Source organism: Lithobates pipiens, unplaced genomic scaffold (genome assembly GCF_037356315.1).
Source record: "Lithobates pipiens isolate NorthernLeopardFrog02 unplaced genomic scaffold, aLitPip1_a1.2 Scaffold_28, whole genome shotgun sequence".
NCBI lineage: Eukaryota > Metazoa > Chordata > Amphibia > Anura > Ranidae > Lithobates > Lithobates pipiens.
In genome coordinates, this window is record NW_027507789.1 from 13,767,254 (window position 1) to 13,786,344 (window position 19,091).

The 19,091-nt window shown below is 43.5% G+C and overlaps 1 protein-coding gene across 1 annotated transcript in view; it reads left to right on the forward strand.

Annotated features, from left to right (window-relative positions):
* The window catches only part of TTYH2 (tweety family member 2), a 131,630-nt gene that overhangs the window by 80,052 nt on the left and 32,487 nt on the right, over positions 1 to 19,091 (forward strand). The window contains exon 7 of the mRNA XM_077458696.1: positions 17,383 to 17,452. Coding sequence (XP_077314822.1) covers positions 17,383 to 17,452 — 70 coding nt within the window. The remainder of the gene's footprint in view (positions 1 to 17,382; positions 17,453 to 19,091) is intronic.

Sequence of the window (19,091 nt, forward strand, 5' to 3'; positions counted from 1 at the left end):
TTTTGTGGAATTTATCTGAAGTTTCATTAGCTATAGCTAAGCCCTTGTACACACGGTCGGAGATTCCGACAACCAAATCCGTCGGATTTTGTCCGACAGATTTTGTCCGAAACTGTTGCATACACACGGTCGGACAAAGTTGTTGGAAAATCCGACGTGATGACGTTATTTGGTTACGACGGGACTACGTTCAGGCTAGTAGCCAATAGCTTTGATGTAGGAATTTGATCTGAGCATGCGTGGCACTTTGTCCGATCGGAATTCTCTACACATGATCGGAGTATGTCCGATCGGAGCATTTTGTCGGAAAATTTTACCAACAAGTTGGAAAACTTGGTCCGTCGGATACTCAGACGGAAACAGTCCGATGTAGACAACACACAGTCGGAATATCCGACAAAACGGTCCGATCGGACACATTCCGTCGGAATCTCCGACCGGTTTACTGTACAAACCCATTCTCTGAGGGAACTTTTGACAGTTTCCCGTATTTGGGTATCAAGGATTTTGCAGCATTTAGGAGATGTTTAGTCGGGGATCGTTTATATCTCCCCAGGGGAAAGTTGGAGATATGTAGAAGGCAACAAGCTGGGGGAAGCTTAATTTTAGTCTCCAGTGACGTTAAGGATCAAATCACGGATTTTACTCCAATAGGGAGGTTATCTTAGGACAGTTCCACCAGATATGCAGCATGTCTCCTTTTGCCTCCAACGCATCTCCAGCACAAGTCCGATGCCATCGGGTACCGTTTTCTATTTTTTTCCACTTTGCACTGGTGTTGCATACCATTGCGAAAGTCATTTATGTGAATTTTCTTGTAGTCTCGTGATTGAACATTTGTGCTCTAGAATAAACGCATTCTCTCACTGAGAGTCTGAAAAGTGCGTTTGGAATGCGGCTTCCCACTGGCTTCTGAACTTGGCCGAGTCTTCAGCATCTGGCTGTTGAAGACACGCAACGTCTTTATAGTAAGGTGGTGCAGGGTGAAGGGTTAGGTAGCCCCTTGTATCTAAACAGATTTCACTTTAGTCAGAAGGAATCAGTATATCCACACCCTAACTGGATGACTTGGGTTCCTTTAAAGAGGAACCACCCCCATTTTTTAAACAGTCAGTCAGCTCCCTGCAGCCTCCTGGGACGTGGGGCCTGGTCTCTGCAGCCTCCCGGGACGTGGGGCCTGGTCTCTGCAGCCTCCCGGGACCGTGGGGCCCGGTCTCTGCAGCCTCCCGGGACCGTGGGGCCCGGTCTCTGCAGCCTCCCGGGACCGTGGGGCCCGGTCTCTGCAGCCTCCCGGGACCGTGGGGCCCGGTCTCTGCAGCCTCCCGGGACCGTGGGGCCCGGTCTCTGCAGCCTCCCGGGACCGTGGGGCCCTGGTCTCTGCAGCCTCCCGGGACCGTGGGGCCCTGGTCTCTGCAGCCTCCCGGGACCGTGGGGCCCTGGTCTCTGCAGCCTCCCGGGACCGTGGGGCCCTGGTCTCTGCAGCCTCCCGGGACCGTGGGGCCCTGGTCTCTGCAGCCTCCCGGGACCGTGGGGCCCTGGTCTCTGCAGCCTCCCGGGACCGTGGGGCCCTGGTCTCTGCAGCCTCCCGGGACCGTGGGGCCCTGGTCTCTGCAGCCTCCCGGGACCGTGGGGCCCTGGTCTCTGCAGCCTCCCGGGACCGTGGGGCCCTGGTCTCTGCAGCCTCCCGGGACCGTGGGGCCCTGGTCTCTGCAGCCTCCCGGGACCGTGGGGCCCTGGTCTCTGCAGCCTCCCGGGACCGTGGGGCCCTGGTCTCTGCAGCCTCCCGGGACCGTGGGGCCCTGGTCTCTGCAGCCTCCCGGGACCGTGGGGCCCTGGTCTCTGCAGCCTCCCGGGACCGTGGGGCCCTGGTCTCTGCAGCCTCCCGGGACCGTGGGGCCCTGGTCTCTGCAGCCTCCCGGGACCGTGGGGCCCTGGTCTCTGCAGCCTCCCGGGACCGTGGGGCCCTGGTCTCTGCAGCCTCCCGGGACCGTGGGGCCCTGGTCTCTGCAGCCTCCCGGGACCGTGGGGCCCTGGTCTCTGCAGCCTCCCGGGACCGTGGGGCCCTGGTCTCTGCAGCCTCCCGGGACCGTGGGGCCCTGGTCTCTGCAGCCTCCCGGGAAGTAGGGCCTGGTCTCTGCAGCCTCCCGGGACATATGAGGAGACGCCTTTCTTGCTTAGATGAGAAGTAAGAAATTGGGATTGGGAACCTATCAAAAAAGATACCTGCTCAGTGTTAATACATTTAAAAAAATGTGCATATGTGTTAGCGGAGGGAGGAGGAGCGATAATTTTATCTCTAGAGTAAAGGGCCCAGGTGAGGAGGAGAAGAAGCGGTAATGGCGGCAAATATAAAAAAAAAACTCAGCATACAGAGACGGGCACTCTGAATGTCTCTGTACGCCAATTTAAAGTTAGTATAATTGCCTTCAGCTTCATTATCTACTATCTGCAAGTAATTAATTTTGCATTTGGTGCAGAAGTATTTCTATTTTGTGAAAGTTGCACTTTCAAGGGCTTTCCTGAATCTGCCGCACGTGTCAACAAAGCTACAGAAAGGGGCGTTCTGCCAGAAAAGTGTCTCTAGGGCTTTATTGAATTCCCCCGATTTATGAATAAGCAGGTTTATGAATTTTTGTTGGTTGATTGCTTGTTGGGGGGATTGATCGGTAGAGAATAAAAAAAATACACCTGGAATGACACGAACTCCGTAGTGACTGCACAGTGCAGGAGCCATGTCTGCAGGTAATTTCAAAGATTGGCGATATCTGGAGGGAATTTTTTTTACTAAGTATCAGATTTAATGAATAATAATACATGTCAGAATCCATCTTAGAAATGTGGGCGCCGTCTCCACGAGATGGATTCAGTGTTTGGGAAGGATCTGTGATTTATTCTTTCCAGAGAGAAAGGACGGCGTGCCGCTATTAATGGCTCTCCCGCTCTGACATCCCGCTGATGGTCCCTTTTTGTTCACGCCCCCCCCCCCCCAGGAGTGCCGCGGCTCTTTGTGCAGCATCCCGCGGTGTCGCAGGGTCAGCGTCTAATAGCGGAGATTCACTTTGTCTTCTCGGGAATCTCTCTGGGGGGTTTTAAATAGATTACGACGTGTCCATTTAATTCACAATGTCCACTTACTTGTCCTTGATGGTACTTGACTGCGTGTCATCATCCGAGCGGGACACCCATCTGTTATCGTACAAGGTATAAAATTTGTCACCGCCAGGCATAAAATCCATTATGAATATAATGTATACAATATGTTGCAATATATAACATTTGTTCTATTACCATGCATACAATCTATTTTTAAAAATTGTATCCAATCTCTTATAATACAATGTATAAAATCCATTATAAAACAAAGTATCAAATCTCTTATAAAACAATGTATACAATGTATTATAATACAAAGTCTAAAATCTATTATAATATAATGTATAGAATTGATTATAATCCTAAATATAAAATCTATTATAATGTATAAATCTTTTAGGATACAAAATATAAAATCTATTATAGTAGAATGTATAAAATCTATTTTGATACAAAGTATAACATTTATTAGGATACAAAGTATAACATTATAATAAAATGTATAAAATCTATTATAAAACAAAGTATCAAATCTTTAATAAAATGTATTATAATACAAAGTATAAAATCTATTTGGATACAAAGTATAATATATTTGTTAGGAATACGAAGTATAAATCTATTATTATATGTATAAAATCTAATATGATAAAGGTATAACATTTATTAGGGTACAAGGTATAACATTTATTATAATATCTATTAGGATACAAAGTATAACATATATTTATTAGGATGCAAAGTATAACATATATTTATTACTATGCAAAGTACAGCATTTATTATACTGTATTATGAGCGTAATTTGTTCCAGAGGAATGCTTGTAATCCAAAGCACTCTTATATCAAAGCGAGTTTCCCCCATAGGAAATAATGCAAACTCTGATAATCCGTTCCACAGCCACTGCTTGTCAATGCAGTACCGCATGCGGCCAGAGGTGCGGGGGCGCCAGTGATGCTCGGAAACACTGTCTCAGAGAGCCCCCGCACCTCTGGCCACATGCGGTACTGCATTGACAAGCAGTGGCTGTGGAACGGATTATCAGAGTTTCCATTATTTCCTATGGGGGAAACTCGCTTTGAGATATATATATAATATATATATATATATATATATATATATATATATATATATATATATATATATATATATATATATATATATATATAACCTCCTGGTCAAATGCAGTACTGCACACTCCAGCGGCTTGAATCCCGCAAAGCGAGTCCGATTATTTTTTTTTTAAATGGCTCGTATTTTGCGAAACGCTTCGTAAAACACGTTACTCGCAATCCTAGGTTTCACTGTAATATAATGTATACAATCTTTTAGGATACAAAGTATAAAATCTATTTTATTATTATTATTATACAAACCGTCCTCTCTGCTCCTCCCAAGACCTTCTGCTCTCTAGCTCCCTTGTTTCCTCCCCCCTTGCTCGTCTCTAGGACTTCTCCAGAGCCTCTCCCATCCTCTGGAACTCACTACCCAATCTGTCCGGTTATCTCCTACTTTGTCCACTTTTAGGCTTATCCTGCCTCCAGCTAACCACTGAATCTTCTATTCCCCTCATCAGTTCATCCCTTGCAGCCCCACCTTTTTGTTTCCCCAGCCCCTCCCTCTTATTCCCCCTACACACGGTCGTAAATTCCAACAGAAAAAGTCAGATCGGATTATGTTGTCGGAAAATCAGATCGTGTGTGGGCGCTATCGGACTTTTTCTGTCGGAATTTCTGACAAAAAAAGTTTGAGAGCTGGGTCTAAAATTTTCCGACAACAAAATCCGATCAGACTTTTTCCGATCGTGTGTAGAGAATTCTGACGCACAAAGTGCCACGCATGCTCAGAAAAAAATTGGAGACAAAAGCTATTGGCTACTCGCCTCTACGTAGTCCCATCGTACGTTTGGTACGTCACCTCGTTCTGAACGATCGGATTTTCCAACAACTTTGTGCGACCGTGTGTATGCTAGACAAGTTTCGGCAAAAATCTGTCTGAAAAAATCCGATGGATTTTATGGTCGGAATGTCCGACCGTGTGTATGGGGCATTAGAGTGTAAGCTTGCAGGAGCAGGGCTCCTCTAACCCTCTTGTTTTGAATTGTACTGTTGGTGTATTGTCTCCCTTTACATTGTAAAGTGCTGCGCAAACTGCTGGCACTATATAAATCCTGTATAATAATAATTATGATACAAAGTATAAAATCTATTATAATTTATAAAATCTATTTTGATACAAAGTATAACGTTATAATAAAATTTATCAAATCTATTAGGATACACAGGGGGTTATTTACTAAAGGAAAATCAACTTTGCACTGTAAGTGCACTTGGAAGTAAAGTCGCTGTAGATCCGAGGGGGGACATGCAAGGAAAATAAAAAAACAGCATTTTAGCTTGCAAATGATTGGATGATAAAATCAGCAGAGCTTCCACTCATTTCAGATCGACCCCTTAGATTTAGAGTGACTGCACTTCCAAGTGCACCTGCAGTGCAAAGTGGATTTGCCTTTCGTAAATAACCCCTAGTATAACATATTTGGATACAAAGTACAGCATTTATTATAATTGTAATAAATCTATTAGGATACAAATTATAACATGTATTATAATAAAATGTATACAATCTATTAGGATACAAAGTATACAATCTATTAGGATACAAAGTATAAAATCTTTTAGGATACAAAGTATAAAATCTATTAGGATACAAAGTATAAAATCTATTAGGATACAAAGTATAAAATCTTTTAGGATACAAAGTATAAAATCTATTGGGATACAAAGTATAATATATTTGTTAGGATACAATGTACAACATTTATTCTAATATAATGCATAACATTTTTTAAGATACAAAGTATAAAATCTATTATGAGGCAAAGAATAAAAATGATGGTACAAAGTATAACATCTATTAAGATACAAAGTATAACATTTATTATAATAAAATGTATAAAACCTTTTAGGATACAAAGTACTACATTTATTATAATTGTATAAAATATTTTAGGATAGAAAGTATAAAATCTATTATGATACAAAGTACAACATTTATTATAATATAATGTATAAAATCTTTTAGGATACAAAGTATAAAATATTTTGGGATACAAAGTATAAAATATTTTGGGATGCAAAGTATAAAATATTTTGGGATGCAAAGTATAAAATATTTTGGGATGCAAAGTATAAAATATTTTGGGATGCAAAGTATAAAATATTTTGGGATGCAAAGTATAAAATATTTTGGGATACAAAGTATAAAATCTATTATGATACAAAGTACAACATTTATTATAATTTAATGTATAAAATCTTTTAGGATACAAAGTATAAAATCTATTATAATATGTATAAAATATATCATATATCATGCAAAGTATAAATATTATGACGCAAAGTATAAAATCTATTCAGATACAAAGTATAACATTTATTATAATTTTATAAAATATTTTAGGATACAAAGTGTAACATTTATTATAATTGTATAAAATATTTTAGGATACAAAGTATAACCTTTATTATAATATAATGTATAAAATATTTTAGGATACAAAGCATAAAATCTTTTATAATATGTATAAAATATATCATATATCATGCAAAGTATAAATATTATGATACAAAGTATAAAATCTATTCAAATACAAAGTATAACATTTATTATAATTTTATCAAATATTTTAGGATACAAAGTATAACATTTATTATAATTGTAGAAAATATTTTAGGATACAAAGTATAACATTTATGATAATAAAATGTATAAAATCTATTCAGATTCAAAGTATAAAACCCATTTAGGATACAAAGTATAAAATCTGTCATATTACAATGTATCAAGCAGAGTGCAGATTATAGAGGTCTATCCATCTAAAGCTGTTCATACACTATACAATTGGATTGTACAATCTCCTTTTAGCTCCACCACTAAAAACTCTGTAGAAGAAAGGCCTGTCTTTTTTTTTCATACCAATTGAATAAATTGTGGATTGCCATTATATTGCAAAGTTTTGGTAACTCTAAAGGCGATTGTACAATCAGTTTGTATAGTGTATGGCCAGCCTAAGTGAACAAGGATCATCACAGGTAGTATGTCGGTCGGGGCGGCCATATTTACTTGTGATATCTACATGCTTCTTGCTTAGTGTATGAAAGTTAGGGGGTGTGGCCTGAAGCTGCATGTGGTAAGACGTCTAGATGTTAAGACGACTAGATGCCTAAATACATTGAATGCTGCCATGTGATTGGCTGATTAGCAATTTGTGTTACCAAGCAAGTGAACAGGTGTACCTAATAAAGTGGCCGGTGAGTGTATACTTTTAGATTTTTTTTTTTTGTATCCCTACCTTGTAGTATATTCAGGTTTTAGGTAAGTACGGCGTGCGCCAAGTAATCTACAGATGGCATTTTTACCTATAATGGCATACAATCTGATTTCATTTCTCTCGCCCCATCGTTATTTTTCCTGGGATGCGGTTAGAGGAAGATAAATGAGATTTGTTCTTGGGCCCCATCTGTGGCCTGGGCTCTCCCATGTTCCTCTGAGTGGATTGTGTCACCCCCAGGGCCGCGCATCGCAAGCCGCTATTGCGCTAATTGAGCCCCCCACATGCCGCCACCTCCATGGGAACTCAACGAGGACCATCTGGGCGAGAAGCCTTGAGACGTATTGATTGCACATAAAACCTTTAGCTGGTAATACATCACTTAGATTATCAATTAACTGATTAGAGCACCGGGGGCGCCTCCAGAAAGGGCGCTGCCCGCCGTGCATCACTGGAAGGGGCCTTCACCGCTGAATATCATTATTGTGGGTCCTAACCCTTGGGAAAGGGTTGAGTGGTGCTCAGTATATATTGGCGGCCATCCTGCGCTTATGTTTTGCCATATTTTGTTATCGGTTGATTTAGAGTTCTACTCTATCCAAAGCCAAAACCTTTTTTTATTTTATTTATTTATTTTTTGGGGATAAAGTATCTAATGGTTATAACCCCTGTTTTTTTGTTTTGTTTTTTTGTCATCTCTATGCCATTGGGGAGATTCCCCTTCACTTCCTGTCCTGTAGACACAACAGGAAGTGAGAGGAAATCCCTCCCTTTCCTTTGGAAATATTTCCCCATCGCTTCCTGTTTTGCTGGCAGCTCGAAATTCTGAATTTTCCCAAATTTTTAGCCCTGGTCCACTTTAGATGCACTCTAAACGCAGTGTGGCTCAGCGGCCAATAGAGGTGCCAATGTTGCGCTATGGCAGGGGGCATGGATACATTTTTTTTCCCTGGAGGTTTCAGCTCTCTCGTATTAGAAGATATGGATGCAACCAGAGGAGAAAAATGAGAAGGTGCGCACAGCACGCTGTGGCAAAATTTGCACTCGTACTGGAACTGGACTGGTCAGAAATTTGTAGTGTACAGAGTGCAGGTGTCTGGTGTATTTAATGTACAGAGTGCAGGTGTTTGGCGTATGTAATGTACAGAGTGCAGAAGTCCGACGTATATGCAAACTGGCACATAGCACCACCTATGATTGATTGTACCGCCATCTGCTTTTGCAGTATGTACATAATGTAGAGTGCAGGGGCTAGGAGTGTGTAATAAAGATGCAATGGTCAGAAGTATGTAACATACAGAGTGCAGATGTATATGCAGCTACAGCACCACCATCATTTCACTAGTGGTGGCCGCTCCATTAGGGGCGCCCCCCTAATCTATATCCAGGGCGCTGGATGCATGTATTTAAATGTTTGTTTTTTGTTTTGTTTTTTAAGCATGTGATCAGAGCCTGAGTCTCTATTTGACTTTAGAAAAGGGTGGGCTCGGGTCGCAGTGCGGGGTTGATGGATGGATTTGCTGTGAGCGACGGAGGGGTTGTCAGGTTTGACAGACCGAGCAACCGGGGGGGTGGTACCACTTCATTTCATCACCTTTTTAAATATATACGTAATGTACATAGTGCAGGGGTCAGCAGTATGTAACCTATTGAGCGCAGAGGTCAGAAATATGCAGCCACATCACCAGCTGTGATTCATTTCACCACCATTCCCTTTTGCAATATGTATGTAATGTGCAGGGTGTGATGGGAGTCACTTTGGGCGGGGGGCTTGTGGAACCCAGCTTCTCTTGGAGAGCTTTGGAAACTCCTTGTCCAGCTCCCCTAGCCCCTCCTATGTGTAAGTGACCCTGTGTCTATTAGGGGCACAGGGTGACTGAGAACCCCAGTCTGATCTCAAGAATATATGAAGATAAAGTCCCCCTTTCATCAGAGACCATTGCTAGATGGTTTGAGGTACAGGGTGCAGAGAACAGATGTATATGTAGCCCAGCACAGAGCACCACCCATGATTCTTTTCACCACCGTCCCTTTTTGCATAGTACGGTGGGTGGTACCCTTCTAATGCTCATATAGCGCCAGGTTGGACAACCACGAGGGGTGCACAGGAACATGGCATCAGGACCCGGGGCACCAGGCAGTAAATGCTTGGCATGTGCTGTGGGGGAGGGGCTGTTGGACCCTTCTCTCTCTCTCTCTCTCCGCGTTGTATCTTCACCCCAGCACATGAGTAAAATGGACAGCCTGTTACTGCAGAGGAATGAACTGCACATGATAATCCCATGATACTTGATATGTAGTTATTTTTGATGTACAGTTGCTGCTAAATTTAGGTTGTGTTGGTGAGTTGAACCCCAGGGCGGGATTAATGGAGCCTTTATCATTACTTATGTAAGCCGGTTGTAAGAGGGCCGTGCACAGGGCCTCAGTCCTAATATGTTACTTTAAAGCCCAACTCCTGGCTGGCCACAAAAGCCCAATGTGCCCCCATCTCCCCCCAGCAGCTAATCATTCTAGTTTTTCCAGGAGAGGATTTAATTAAAGTAAAATTGACCTTCATGCACCTTCCTGCCACCCTCCTCCGGGGGCGGTTTCAGTATTGGTGACCGGTCCTCCACGGTCGCTCCTTTTCTCCGGTTCTGCTGTCCTTCTTAAGGTCAAATGACATTGTTGGATTGCAATTTTTCGGTGCGTTTTTTGTGCATTGCAACAGATGGCTCATTAATTTAAACTGTAATGATTTTTTGACATTGCAGCGCACCACAGTGCATATTGTGGTGCACTATAGTGCAGCTGTGTGCCTTGTGATGTGGAAGCAAGCATACCACCATGTATACCCGTGCATTGTGGGTACATTTGTCTTGAAGGCTCCACTCACACTTCATGATTTGGAATTGCTGGCAGAACTATCGTGATGCCGCCCTCGATTCGAAGTCACATGGTAGTCACAGCACAACCTGCGGCACCTGCTTGGGTGACGTCAGTGGAGGCCGGTGCTCAATCGGTCGGGGAGGTGCAGCAGACTGACCTCACCACGGACCCCCCCAACCCACCACCGTCACTCCAGCCCGCACCATGCATTATACCCACACCGGTCGCTGGCTCACTCACTCTGTGTTGCCCCTGAACTGACATGTGGAGGCGGCGGCAGCTTCCTCCTTCAGTCTCCCCCTCGTCTTCCCTCCATCGGTCGGGTTTCCCCTGCATCTCCTCGGCTTCACGGAAGCCATCTCCTCCTCCTCCTCCTCATTGGCCAATAGGATGGTTTCTCCTTTCGTCCAGTCGGGAAACGGATCTCAGGACCCACTTCCTGATTGGCCAGCAGATCAATCAGTGTGACAATAGTGAATATTCATTCACTATTGTCACACAACTGGGTGGGCTCAGGGCGCAGTGCTCTGCGCCCCGAGCCCATCCTTTTTTGAAGCTTATTAGAAACCAATGCGTCCGGCAGACACATGAAGAGGGTGGCTCTGCCCCTGCGCCCCTAATGGATGGGCTGCCACTGGGTGACGTTCACCTTTAATGGCACCCCAAGTGCGATGTGATTCTGCTGCAATTTTTAAAATCACCCGAGGCCTGTCGCCTGAAAAGGAGCAACCGAGTGGGGCTGCCCCATGTGACAGACAGAAAATTGCGCTGTCAAAAATCAGATCACGTGAAAGAGGCCTTACCCTGTAATATCACAGTGGTGTGACTTTGCCCTTAACGGTGCAGCCAAGGCCCGACATGTTGGGAATCTATTTACTTGGCACAACCTTTTATCTTTTTTTTTTTTTTTGTTTCACAAATTTTTTTTATTTTTTTATTCTACCAAATAAAAGTTGGAACAACCACCGTTTTATTCTCCAGTGTCCTAGCTTTGGTTTTGGTATTTTAATTAATCTTCAGGCCTAAAGGGCACTGGTAGCGAAAAATGTCAAAGACCGCGGATCAGCATATAATCCCAGTGCAGACCGGATCAGAGCCAACCGAACGCTCAACCCTTCACTGCTCGATCTGGGATCATTTTCAAGGAGAGCAAAAAATATCACCCGCTGATTGTTTTCCTATAAATATTGATCAAGGACGCTGAAATGCTGATGAGCGGTAATTTTATAGGTGACAACCATATCTCATATAGCATTCTGAATATGGCAAGCGGGAAGTAAAGATGAAATTTTTTTTTTCTTATCTGAATCTAAGAAATCGAATACTTGAGTATCCATATATAAAGTGTCTCTGGGGGTGATTTTTATTCGTCCTTACCATAGTCTCTCCTTATTACATCTGCAGTCTCTGCTTACAGTGCTTCATTATATTAGGGCTTAAAGGGAAACTCCACATTTACCTAGACCAGCCCAGAACTCTACACAAAGCCTTTTTTATTTATTTATTTTCAGGGGTTCTTGCAGGCAGATGGGGGTGGTAAAGCGGCGCAGTAAAGGTTTAGGCCCCATTCACACCGCCATAACGCTGGAGGGGAATTAAAAAAAAATAATTAATGATTCTCTGTGGAGATGGTTTCACCTCTCCACTCTAAAACGCCTGAAGCTCAAACAAGTTGTGGGTGTTTTTGGTGTGTTTGTATTCCAATAGAAATGAATGGAAACGTGCCATTCGCGCTTTTTTGCGCGTTTTTGTGTGATTTTCTGCTCCAATTAAAAAAAAAAAAAAAGTTAAAAATACTAATACATAAATAAATGTAAAATACACAAATAACTAAAAAATCTTCATAAATAAGTAGAATAATAGAGTAATACATTAATAACCTCTAACCTTAAAAAATATGAAATGTAGTATTATTATTAATAATAATAATAAAATAAGACTAAAAAAAAAATACATTCTTAATGATGATATTTTTTTGTGTTAGGGTGTTTAGTTATTCATTATTTTATTTAGGGTGTTTAGTCATTTATTATTACTTTATTTTTTAAGGGGTTAAAGTTAAGTGTTAATTATCTGTTACTTAGTATTCATTTATTGAATGTATTTATTTTTTATGATTTTTATTTGTTTTACCTTTATTAATTGATTATTATTCGTATAATAATAATAATAATTAAAAATAAAATAACAATAACCCTAACTCCAGCTCCTAATCCTAAACTAAACTAAACTTGAACCCCTTACCCTAAACGAAAAAACAATTATAATAAATTAATATTAATAAAAGAATAAATAAAAGCTAATGGAAAAGCTGAAAAAGCTGAAATACCTAGCAACAAATGATGCAACAGATAATTTTCTCTGTTGGCTAATAAAAAATGCCAAAGCCCAAAAAGGCTGCATGCAAAAACGCTCCAAAAAAGCCGGAAAATCGCTCTAAGACGCTGAATTTAAAAAATGTAAGTTTTCCCATCTTATGGGACCCTTAAAGATTTACCTTTTTGTCTTGAATTCCTTCTGGAAAAATAGCCTCATTCTTCCTGGGTCCTTGATCGTCTGTTGGGTATCTGCAGCGTGAGATCATCTAAGGCAGGGATTCTCAACCTTAGTGGGATCAATCAGGGCCTGGAAATCTATCTGAAAAAAGCATCCCAAACTGTAAAAAAAAATGTAATTATAGATTTTAGGATTATGCAGAATATACAGTGCAGGGGTAGGACTATGCAATTACTCTGGTGGTCGGCATTTCCCTTTAAACTGGTGGTCAGAATGCTGCCTTTTGCCTCTGGTTGGCACATCTTTTTAAGCCAGTGGTCAGGGTGCCCCCTTACACTGGTGGTCAGCATTTCTCATTATGCACCCCCTTACACTGGTGGTCAATGTGCCTCTATACAATGGTTGGCTGGCGCTACCTTTGCTTGTGTTCCGCATGCCCCCTTATGCTGTGGTCGGTGTGCCCCCCTATGCTGGTGGACAGCATGCCCCCTTGTGCATGGTGGCTGGTGCACCTCCTTACACTGGTGGTAAATGTGCCTCTTTATGCTGATGGTTGGTGCACCCTCTTTTGTTGGTGTTCAGCATACCCCTATATGCTGGTGTGGTCAATGTGCCTCTATAGGCTAATGGTTCAGTCACCCCCTTTTTCTTGTGTTCAGTATGTCCCCTTATACTGGTGGTCAGTGTGCCCCCTTATAATGATGGCTGGTGTGCCTCCTTACCCTGGTGTTCAGCATACCTCATTATGGTGATCAGTGTGCCTCCCTGTGCTGGTGGACAGCATGCCCCCTTGTGCATGGTGGCTGGTGTGCCTTCTTACACTGGTGGTCAATGTGCCTCTATATGCTGATGGTTGGTGCACCCTCTTTTGCTGGTGTTCAGCATGCCCCCCTGTGCTGGTTGTAGGTGTGCCCCCCCTGTGCTGGTTGTAGGTGTGCCCCCCCTGTGCTGGTTGTAGGTGTGCCCCCCCTGTGCTGGTTGTAGGTGTGCCCCCCCTGTGCTGGTTGTAGGTGTGCCCCCCCTGTGCTGGTTGTAGGTGTGCCCCCCCTGTGCTGGTTGTAGGTGTGCCCCCCCTGTGCTGGTTGTAGGTGTGCCCCCCCCTGTGCTGGTTGTAGGTGTCCCCCCCCCTGTGCTGGTTGTAGGTGTGCCCCCCCCCTGTGCTGGTTGTAGGTGTGCCCCCCCCTGTGCTGGTTGTAGGTGTGCCCCCCCCTGTGCTGGTTGTAGGTGTGCCCCCCCCCCCTGTGCTGGTTGTAGGTGTGCCCCCCCCCTGTGCTGGTTGTAGGTGTGCCCCTCCCTGTGCTGGTTGTAGGTGTGCCCTCCCCTGTGCTGGTTGTAGGTGTGCCCCCCCCCTGTGCTGGTTGTAGGTGTGCCCCCCCCCCCTGTGCTGGTTGTAGGTGTGCCCCCCCCCCCTGTGCTGGTTGTAGGTGTGCCCCCCCTGTGCTGGTTGTAGGTGTGCCCCCCCCTGTGCTGGTTGTAGGTGTGCCCCCCCCTGTGCTGGTTGTAGGTGTGCCCCCCCCTGTGCTGGTTGTAGGTGTGCCCCCCCCTGTGCTGGTTGTAGGTGTGCCCCCCCCTGTGCTGGTTGTAGGTGTGCCCCCCCCTGTGCTGGTTGTAGGTGTGCCCCCCCCTGTGCTGGTTGTAGGTGTGCCCCCCCCTGTGCTGGTTGTAGGTGTGCCCCCCCCCTGTGCTGGTTGTAGGTGTGCCCCCCCCTGTGCTGGTTGTAGGTGTGCCCCCCCCTGTGCTGGTTGTAGGTGTGCCCCCCCCTGTGCTGGTTGTAGGTGTGCCCCCCCCTGTGCTGGTTGTAGGTGTGCCCCCCCTGTGCTGGTTGTAGGTGTGCCCCCCCTGTGCACGTTGTAGGTGTGCCCCCCTTGTGCTGGTGGTTGGTGGGCCCTTTTGTGCTGGTGGGCCACCCTGTGCTTGTGGGCCCCCTTGCGCTGGTGGGCCCCCCTGTACTTGTGGGCCCCCTTGCGCTGGTGGGCCCCCCTGTGTTGGCGGCTGGTGTGCCCCCTTACATTTCATTCTGGTGGTCACCTAGTCCCTTTAACCTGGTGGTCAGTGTGTCACTCTTACCCTGGAAGTCAATCTACCCCCATTTGCTGCCGATAGGCATTCCCCCCTTTAACCTGGTGGTCAGCATACCCCCTTATGCTATACGACTAAGGCCAGTCAGGGTAACATGGGGGGGGGGGAGGCGCCAAGATGCAGGGACTGCAGCTGAAGCCTCTGTTGGGTTACCAGCGGATGTGATTGATCTGTGTGGTGTCCCTAATTTTGCTATTATGTAGTCGCCCTATAACAGGAAGCGCCTGAAGAAGAGCCTTCATGGCAGGATCACCAGGGATTGTTCCAATGATATCTGCAGATTTAATAGGATTGTAAAATGACTTTTACATGTTAAAGCTTTTGTGAGATTTTTGCAAACCTTTAAAATCTAAAACAGTGCGAGTGCGGCGCCCTCTAAAGGAAGAAGGGCAATCTGCAACTTTCATCCAATTTTTTTTTTTTTTTTTTTTACGGGAACTGTCTGCGTCTCTTTATGTGGCCCATCACCACCGATTTAACACCGCAACCGTGAAACTGGCGGCCTCCAATTCTGCTGTCAGGTGCATTTCAGCGTATCCAATTCCCCCCACTCATTGCTAATTGAATCTCCCCGGCCAGACGCGGGCGTCAGGTCTGATCCACGTGTAATCTGTCTGTTGGTGGGAGATTGCCGCCGTTAGGAGGGGAAAATGAATTATGACACCGTTTTCTATTAAGGAGAAGGCCGCAGGAGGGAAAGCATCTGACAATTGTGCCGGAGAAATCTGCATGGAGGAGGAATTCAAAGAAAAAAAAACACTCAGAGATCACACAGACCTAGAGACTGAAAATGCTGGCGGCCTGGCTGTCATGCTGATCCTCTGGATTCAATGCTCAACCACTTACAGACCGCCGCACGCCGATATACATCCTAAATTTGAAGAGGAATATCGTTGTTATGGCAGCAGCTAGCTGCCATAACCCCGGTATTCCTCTATTTCAGCCGGCAGTCTGCTTTCATAGAAAAGTGGTCTCTGCAGCGGATTCGCCACGAGATCACTCTTCGTGCCCTCCGCCGCTTACAGGAGCTGTCGCTCCTTCCTTGGCATGGAGATGAGTGAGGGGAAGATGGCCCCTAACCGTCTCCATAACATTGCAGGGCAGAAGCAACGTCAAAACATCACTTCCACCCATAGCTCTTAAAGGGCCATTTTTTTTAAATACATTTTTAAATGACCATTTTTATTTTTTTTTTTTTTTGGATTTTAGTGCAAATATGAGATCTGAGGTCTTTTTGACACTTTTTTTTTTTTTTTTTTTTTTTTATTTATTTTTATTTTTTTAAATTACAATTTTTTATTTTTATTTTTTTATTTTTTATTGCATTTTAGTGTAAATCTGAGGTCTTTTTGACCCCCAGATCTCATATTTAAGAGGTCCTGTCATGTTTTTTTCAATTACAAAGTAAAAGGAATAAAAGTGACAGAATTATTATTTTTTTTTTTAAAAGAACAGTGTAAAAATAAAAAATAAAAGGTAAATTAAATAAAAATAATTTTTAAGCGCACACCGTCCCACCGAGCTCACGCGCAGAAGCGAACGCATACTTGAGTAGCGCCTGCATATAAAAACGGTGTTCAAACCACACATGTGAGGTATCGCCGCGATCGGTAGAGCGAGAGCAATAATTCTAGCCCTAGATATCCTTTGTAACTCAAAACATGCAACCTGTAGATGTTTTAAAATGTCACATATGGAGATTTTTAAAGGTAAAAGTTTGTTGCCATTCCACGAGCGGGCGCAATTTTGAAGCGTGACATGTTGGGTATCAATTCACTCGGCGTAATGTTATTTTTCACAATATAAAAAAAAAAATCGGGCTAACTTTACTGTTGCCTTTTTTTTTTTTAATTAAAAGAAGTGTATTTTTTCCAAAAAAAGTGGGATTGTAAGACCGCTGCGCAAATACGGTGTGACAGAAAGTATTGCAACGGCCGCCATTTTATTCTATAGGGTGTTAGAAGGAAAAAAAATTATGTTTGGGGGTTCTAAGAAAATTTCTATCAAAAAAAAAAAAAAAAAAAAAAACAGTTTTTAACTTGTAAATAACAGGCTCGGTCCTTAATTGGTTAACTGACCCGGGATAAGTCAGGTCTTTTTTTTTTTTTTTTTTTTTTCATTTATTGATCTGTTAGCATATTCCAGCTCAATACCTCTGAAAGTGTCAAAGCCTCAGCATAGCTGCCAGTCAACTAGAGTTGCCTTGAAAGTTTCTGCTAAAGAGGTCCAATCGCAAAGCAAAACACAGGAGTGGTGGGGGGGGGGGGGGGGTGCAGGATAGAACAAAAACTTTTCTATAGCTCATGGTTAGTGTTTGGCTGAAGCCATTTATTATCAATCAACTGTTTTTAGTCTTTTTAAATCATAATGACAACAGAAACTACCCAAATGATCCTGATCAAAAGTTTTAATTACCCTGGTGATTTTGGCCTGATAAATTTATTTATTTATTTTTTTATTCCTATTTCAGTGAGCTGGAACAGTGACATGATGTGTTTGTGTCTTGCAGGGTACCAGTGATTTCTGTGTGGCTCCTGACAAATTCATCATGAATATGACCCAGGATCAGATCAGCGCAGGTAAGGTTCTCAGGCCCCATGACCCAGTACTGTAAGCTTATCAACTGTTATTTTCAGCAGTGAGAGCCATTAAAATCTTAAAACGGTCACATGACTTAAAATACATTATATGACTAAATATACTGTATATATGACCCCCCCCCCAAATGATGGCATTCAGGGGTCTCCAGTGAAGGGTCCTGGTAATCCTCCATCTTACAAAGACATTATGGACAATAATTGTACTCTTCCAGCCTTGTGGTAACAGTTTGGAGAAGACCCCTTTTCTGTTCTAGCATGATTGCCCCCCCCAAGTATAAAGCCAGCTCCATAAAGACATGGGTTGACCAGTTTGGACCAGCTCCATAAAGACATGGGCTGACCAGTTTGGACCAGCTCCATAAAGACATGGGCTGACCAGTTTGGACCAGCTCCATAAAGACATGGGCTGACCAGTTTGGACCAGCTCCATAAAGACATGGGCTGACCAGTTTGGACCAGCTCCATAAAGACATGGGCTGACCAGTTTGGACCAGCTCCATAGAGATATCGGTTGACCAATTTGGACCAGCTCCATAGAGATATCGGTTGACCAATTTGGACCAGTTCCATAAAGACATGGGTTGACCAGTTTGGACCAGCTCCATAAAGACATGGGTTCACCACTTTGGACCAGTTCCATAAAGACATGGGTATGACCAGTTTGGGCCAGTTCCATAAAGACGTGGGTTAACCAGTTTGGACCAGTTCCATAAAGACATGGGTTGACCAATTTGGACCAGCTCCATAGAGACACGGGTTGACCAATTCGGACCTGTTCCATAAAGACATGGGTTGACCAGTTTGGACATGTTCCATAAAGACATGGGTTGACCTGTTCCATAAAAACATGGGTTTACCAATTTGGACCAGTTCCATAAGGACATGGGTTGACCGATTTTGTATATGTGACCCCCCCTAAATGATGAAGTTCAGGGGTCTTCAGTGAAGGGTCCTGGTAATCCTTCAACATACATAGACATTATAGACATGGGTTGACCAATTTGGACCAGCACCATGTGGACATGGGTTGACCACTTTGAACCAGTTCCTTAAAGACATGGTTCGACCAGTTTGGTGTAGATGAACTCCTGTGTCCTGCACAGAGCCCTGACCTCAACCCTACTAAACAACTTTGGAGTGAATTGGAACCCCGATTGTGAGTCCAGGTCTTCTCATCTAAACATCCATTCCTGACCTCACAAATGTTCTTTTGGGTCACAGCTATTCTAACCTTCCCCTCCACTTCCAGCCTCATGGCAACATCTTGGAAAGGTCCCTTTTAATTCCAATATGACTGTGCACAAAGCCAGCTCTATTAAAAGTACTGACCCACCCATCGATCCATCCATCCATCCATTATTTAGCCAGAGTTTACCCATCCATCCATTTAGAGTATTTATCTTCAGTATCTAAATATTTAGCTAGGTTCTATCCATTCACACATCCATCCACAGTATCTAAATATTTAGCCAGGATTTAACCATCCATCCTTCAATTCACAGTATCTATATTAGCTAAGGTTTATGCATCATCTATATATATATATATATATATATATATATATATATATATATATATATATATATATATATATATATATATATATATACACACTTAG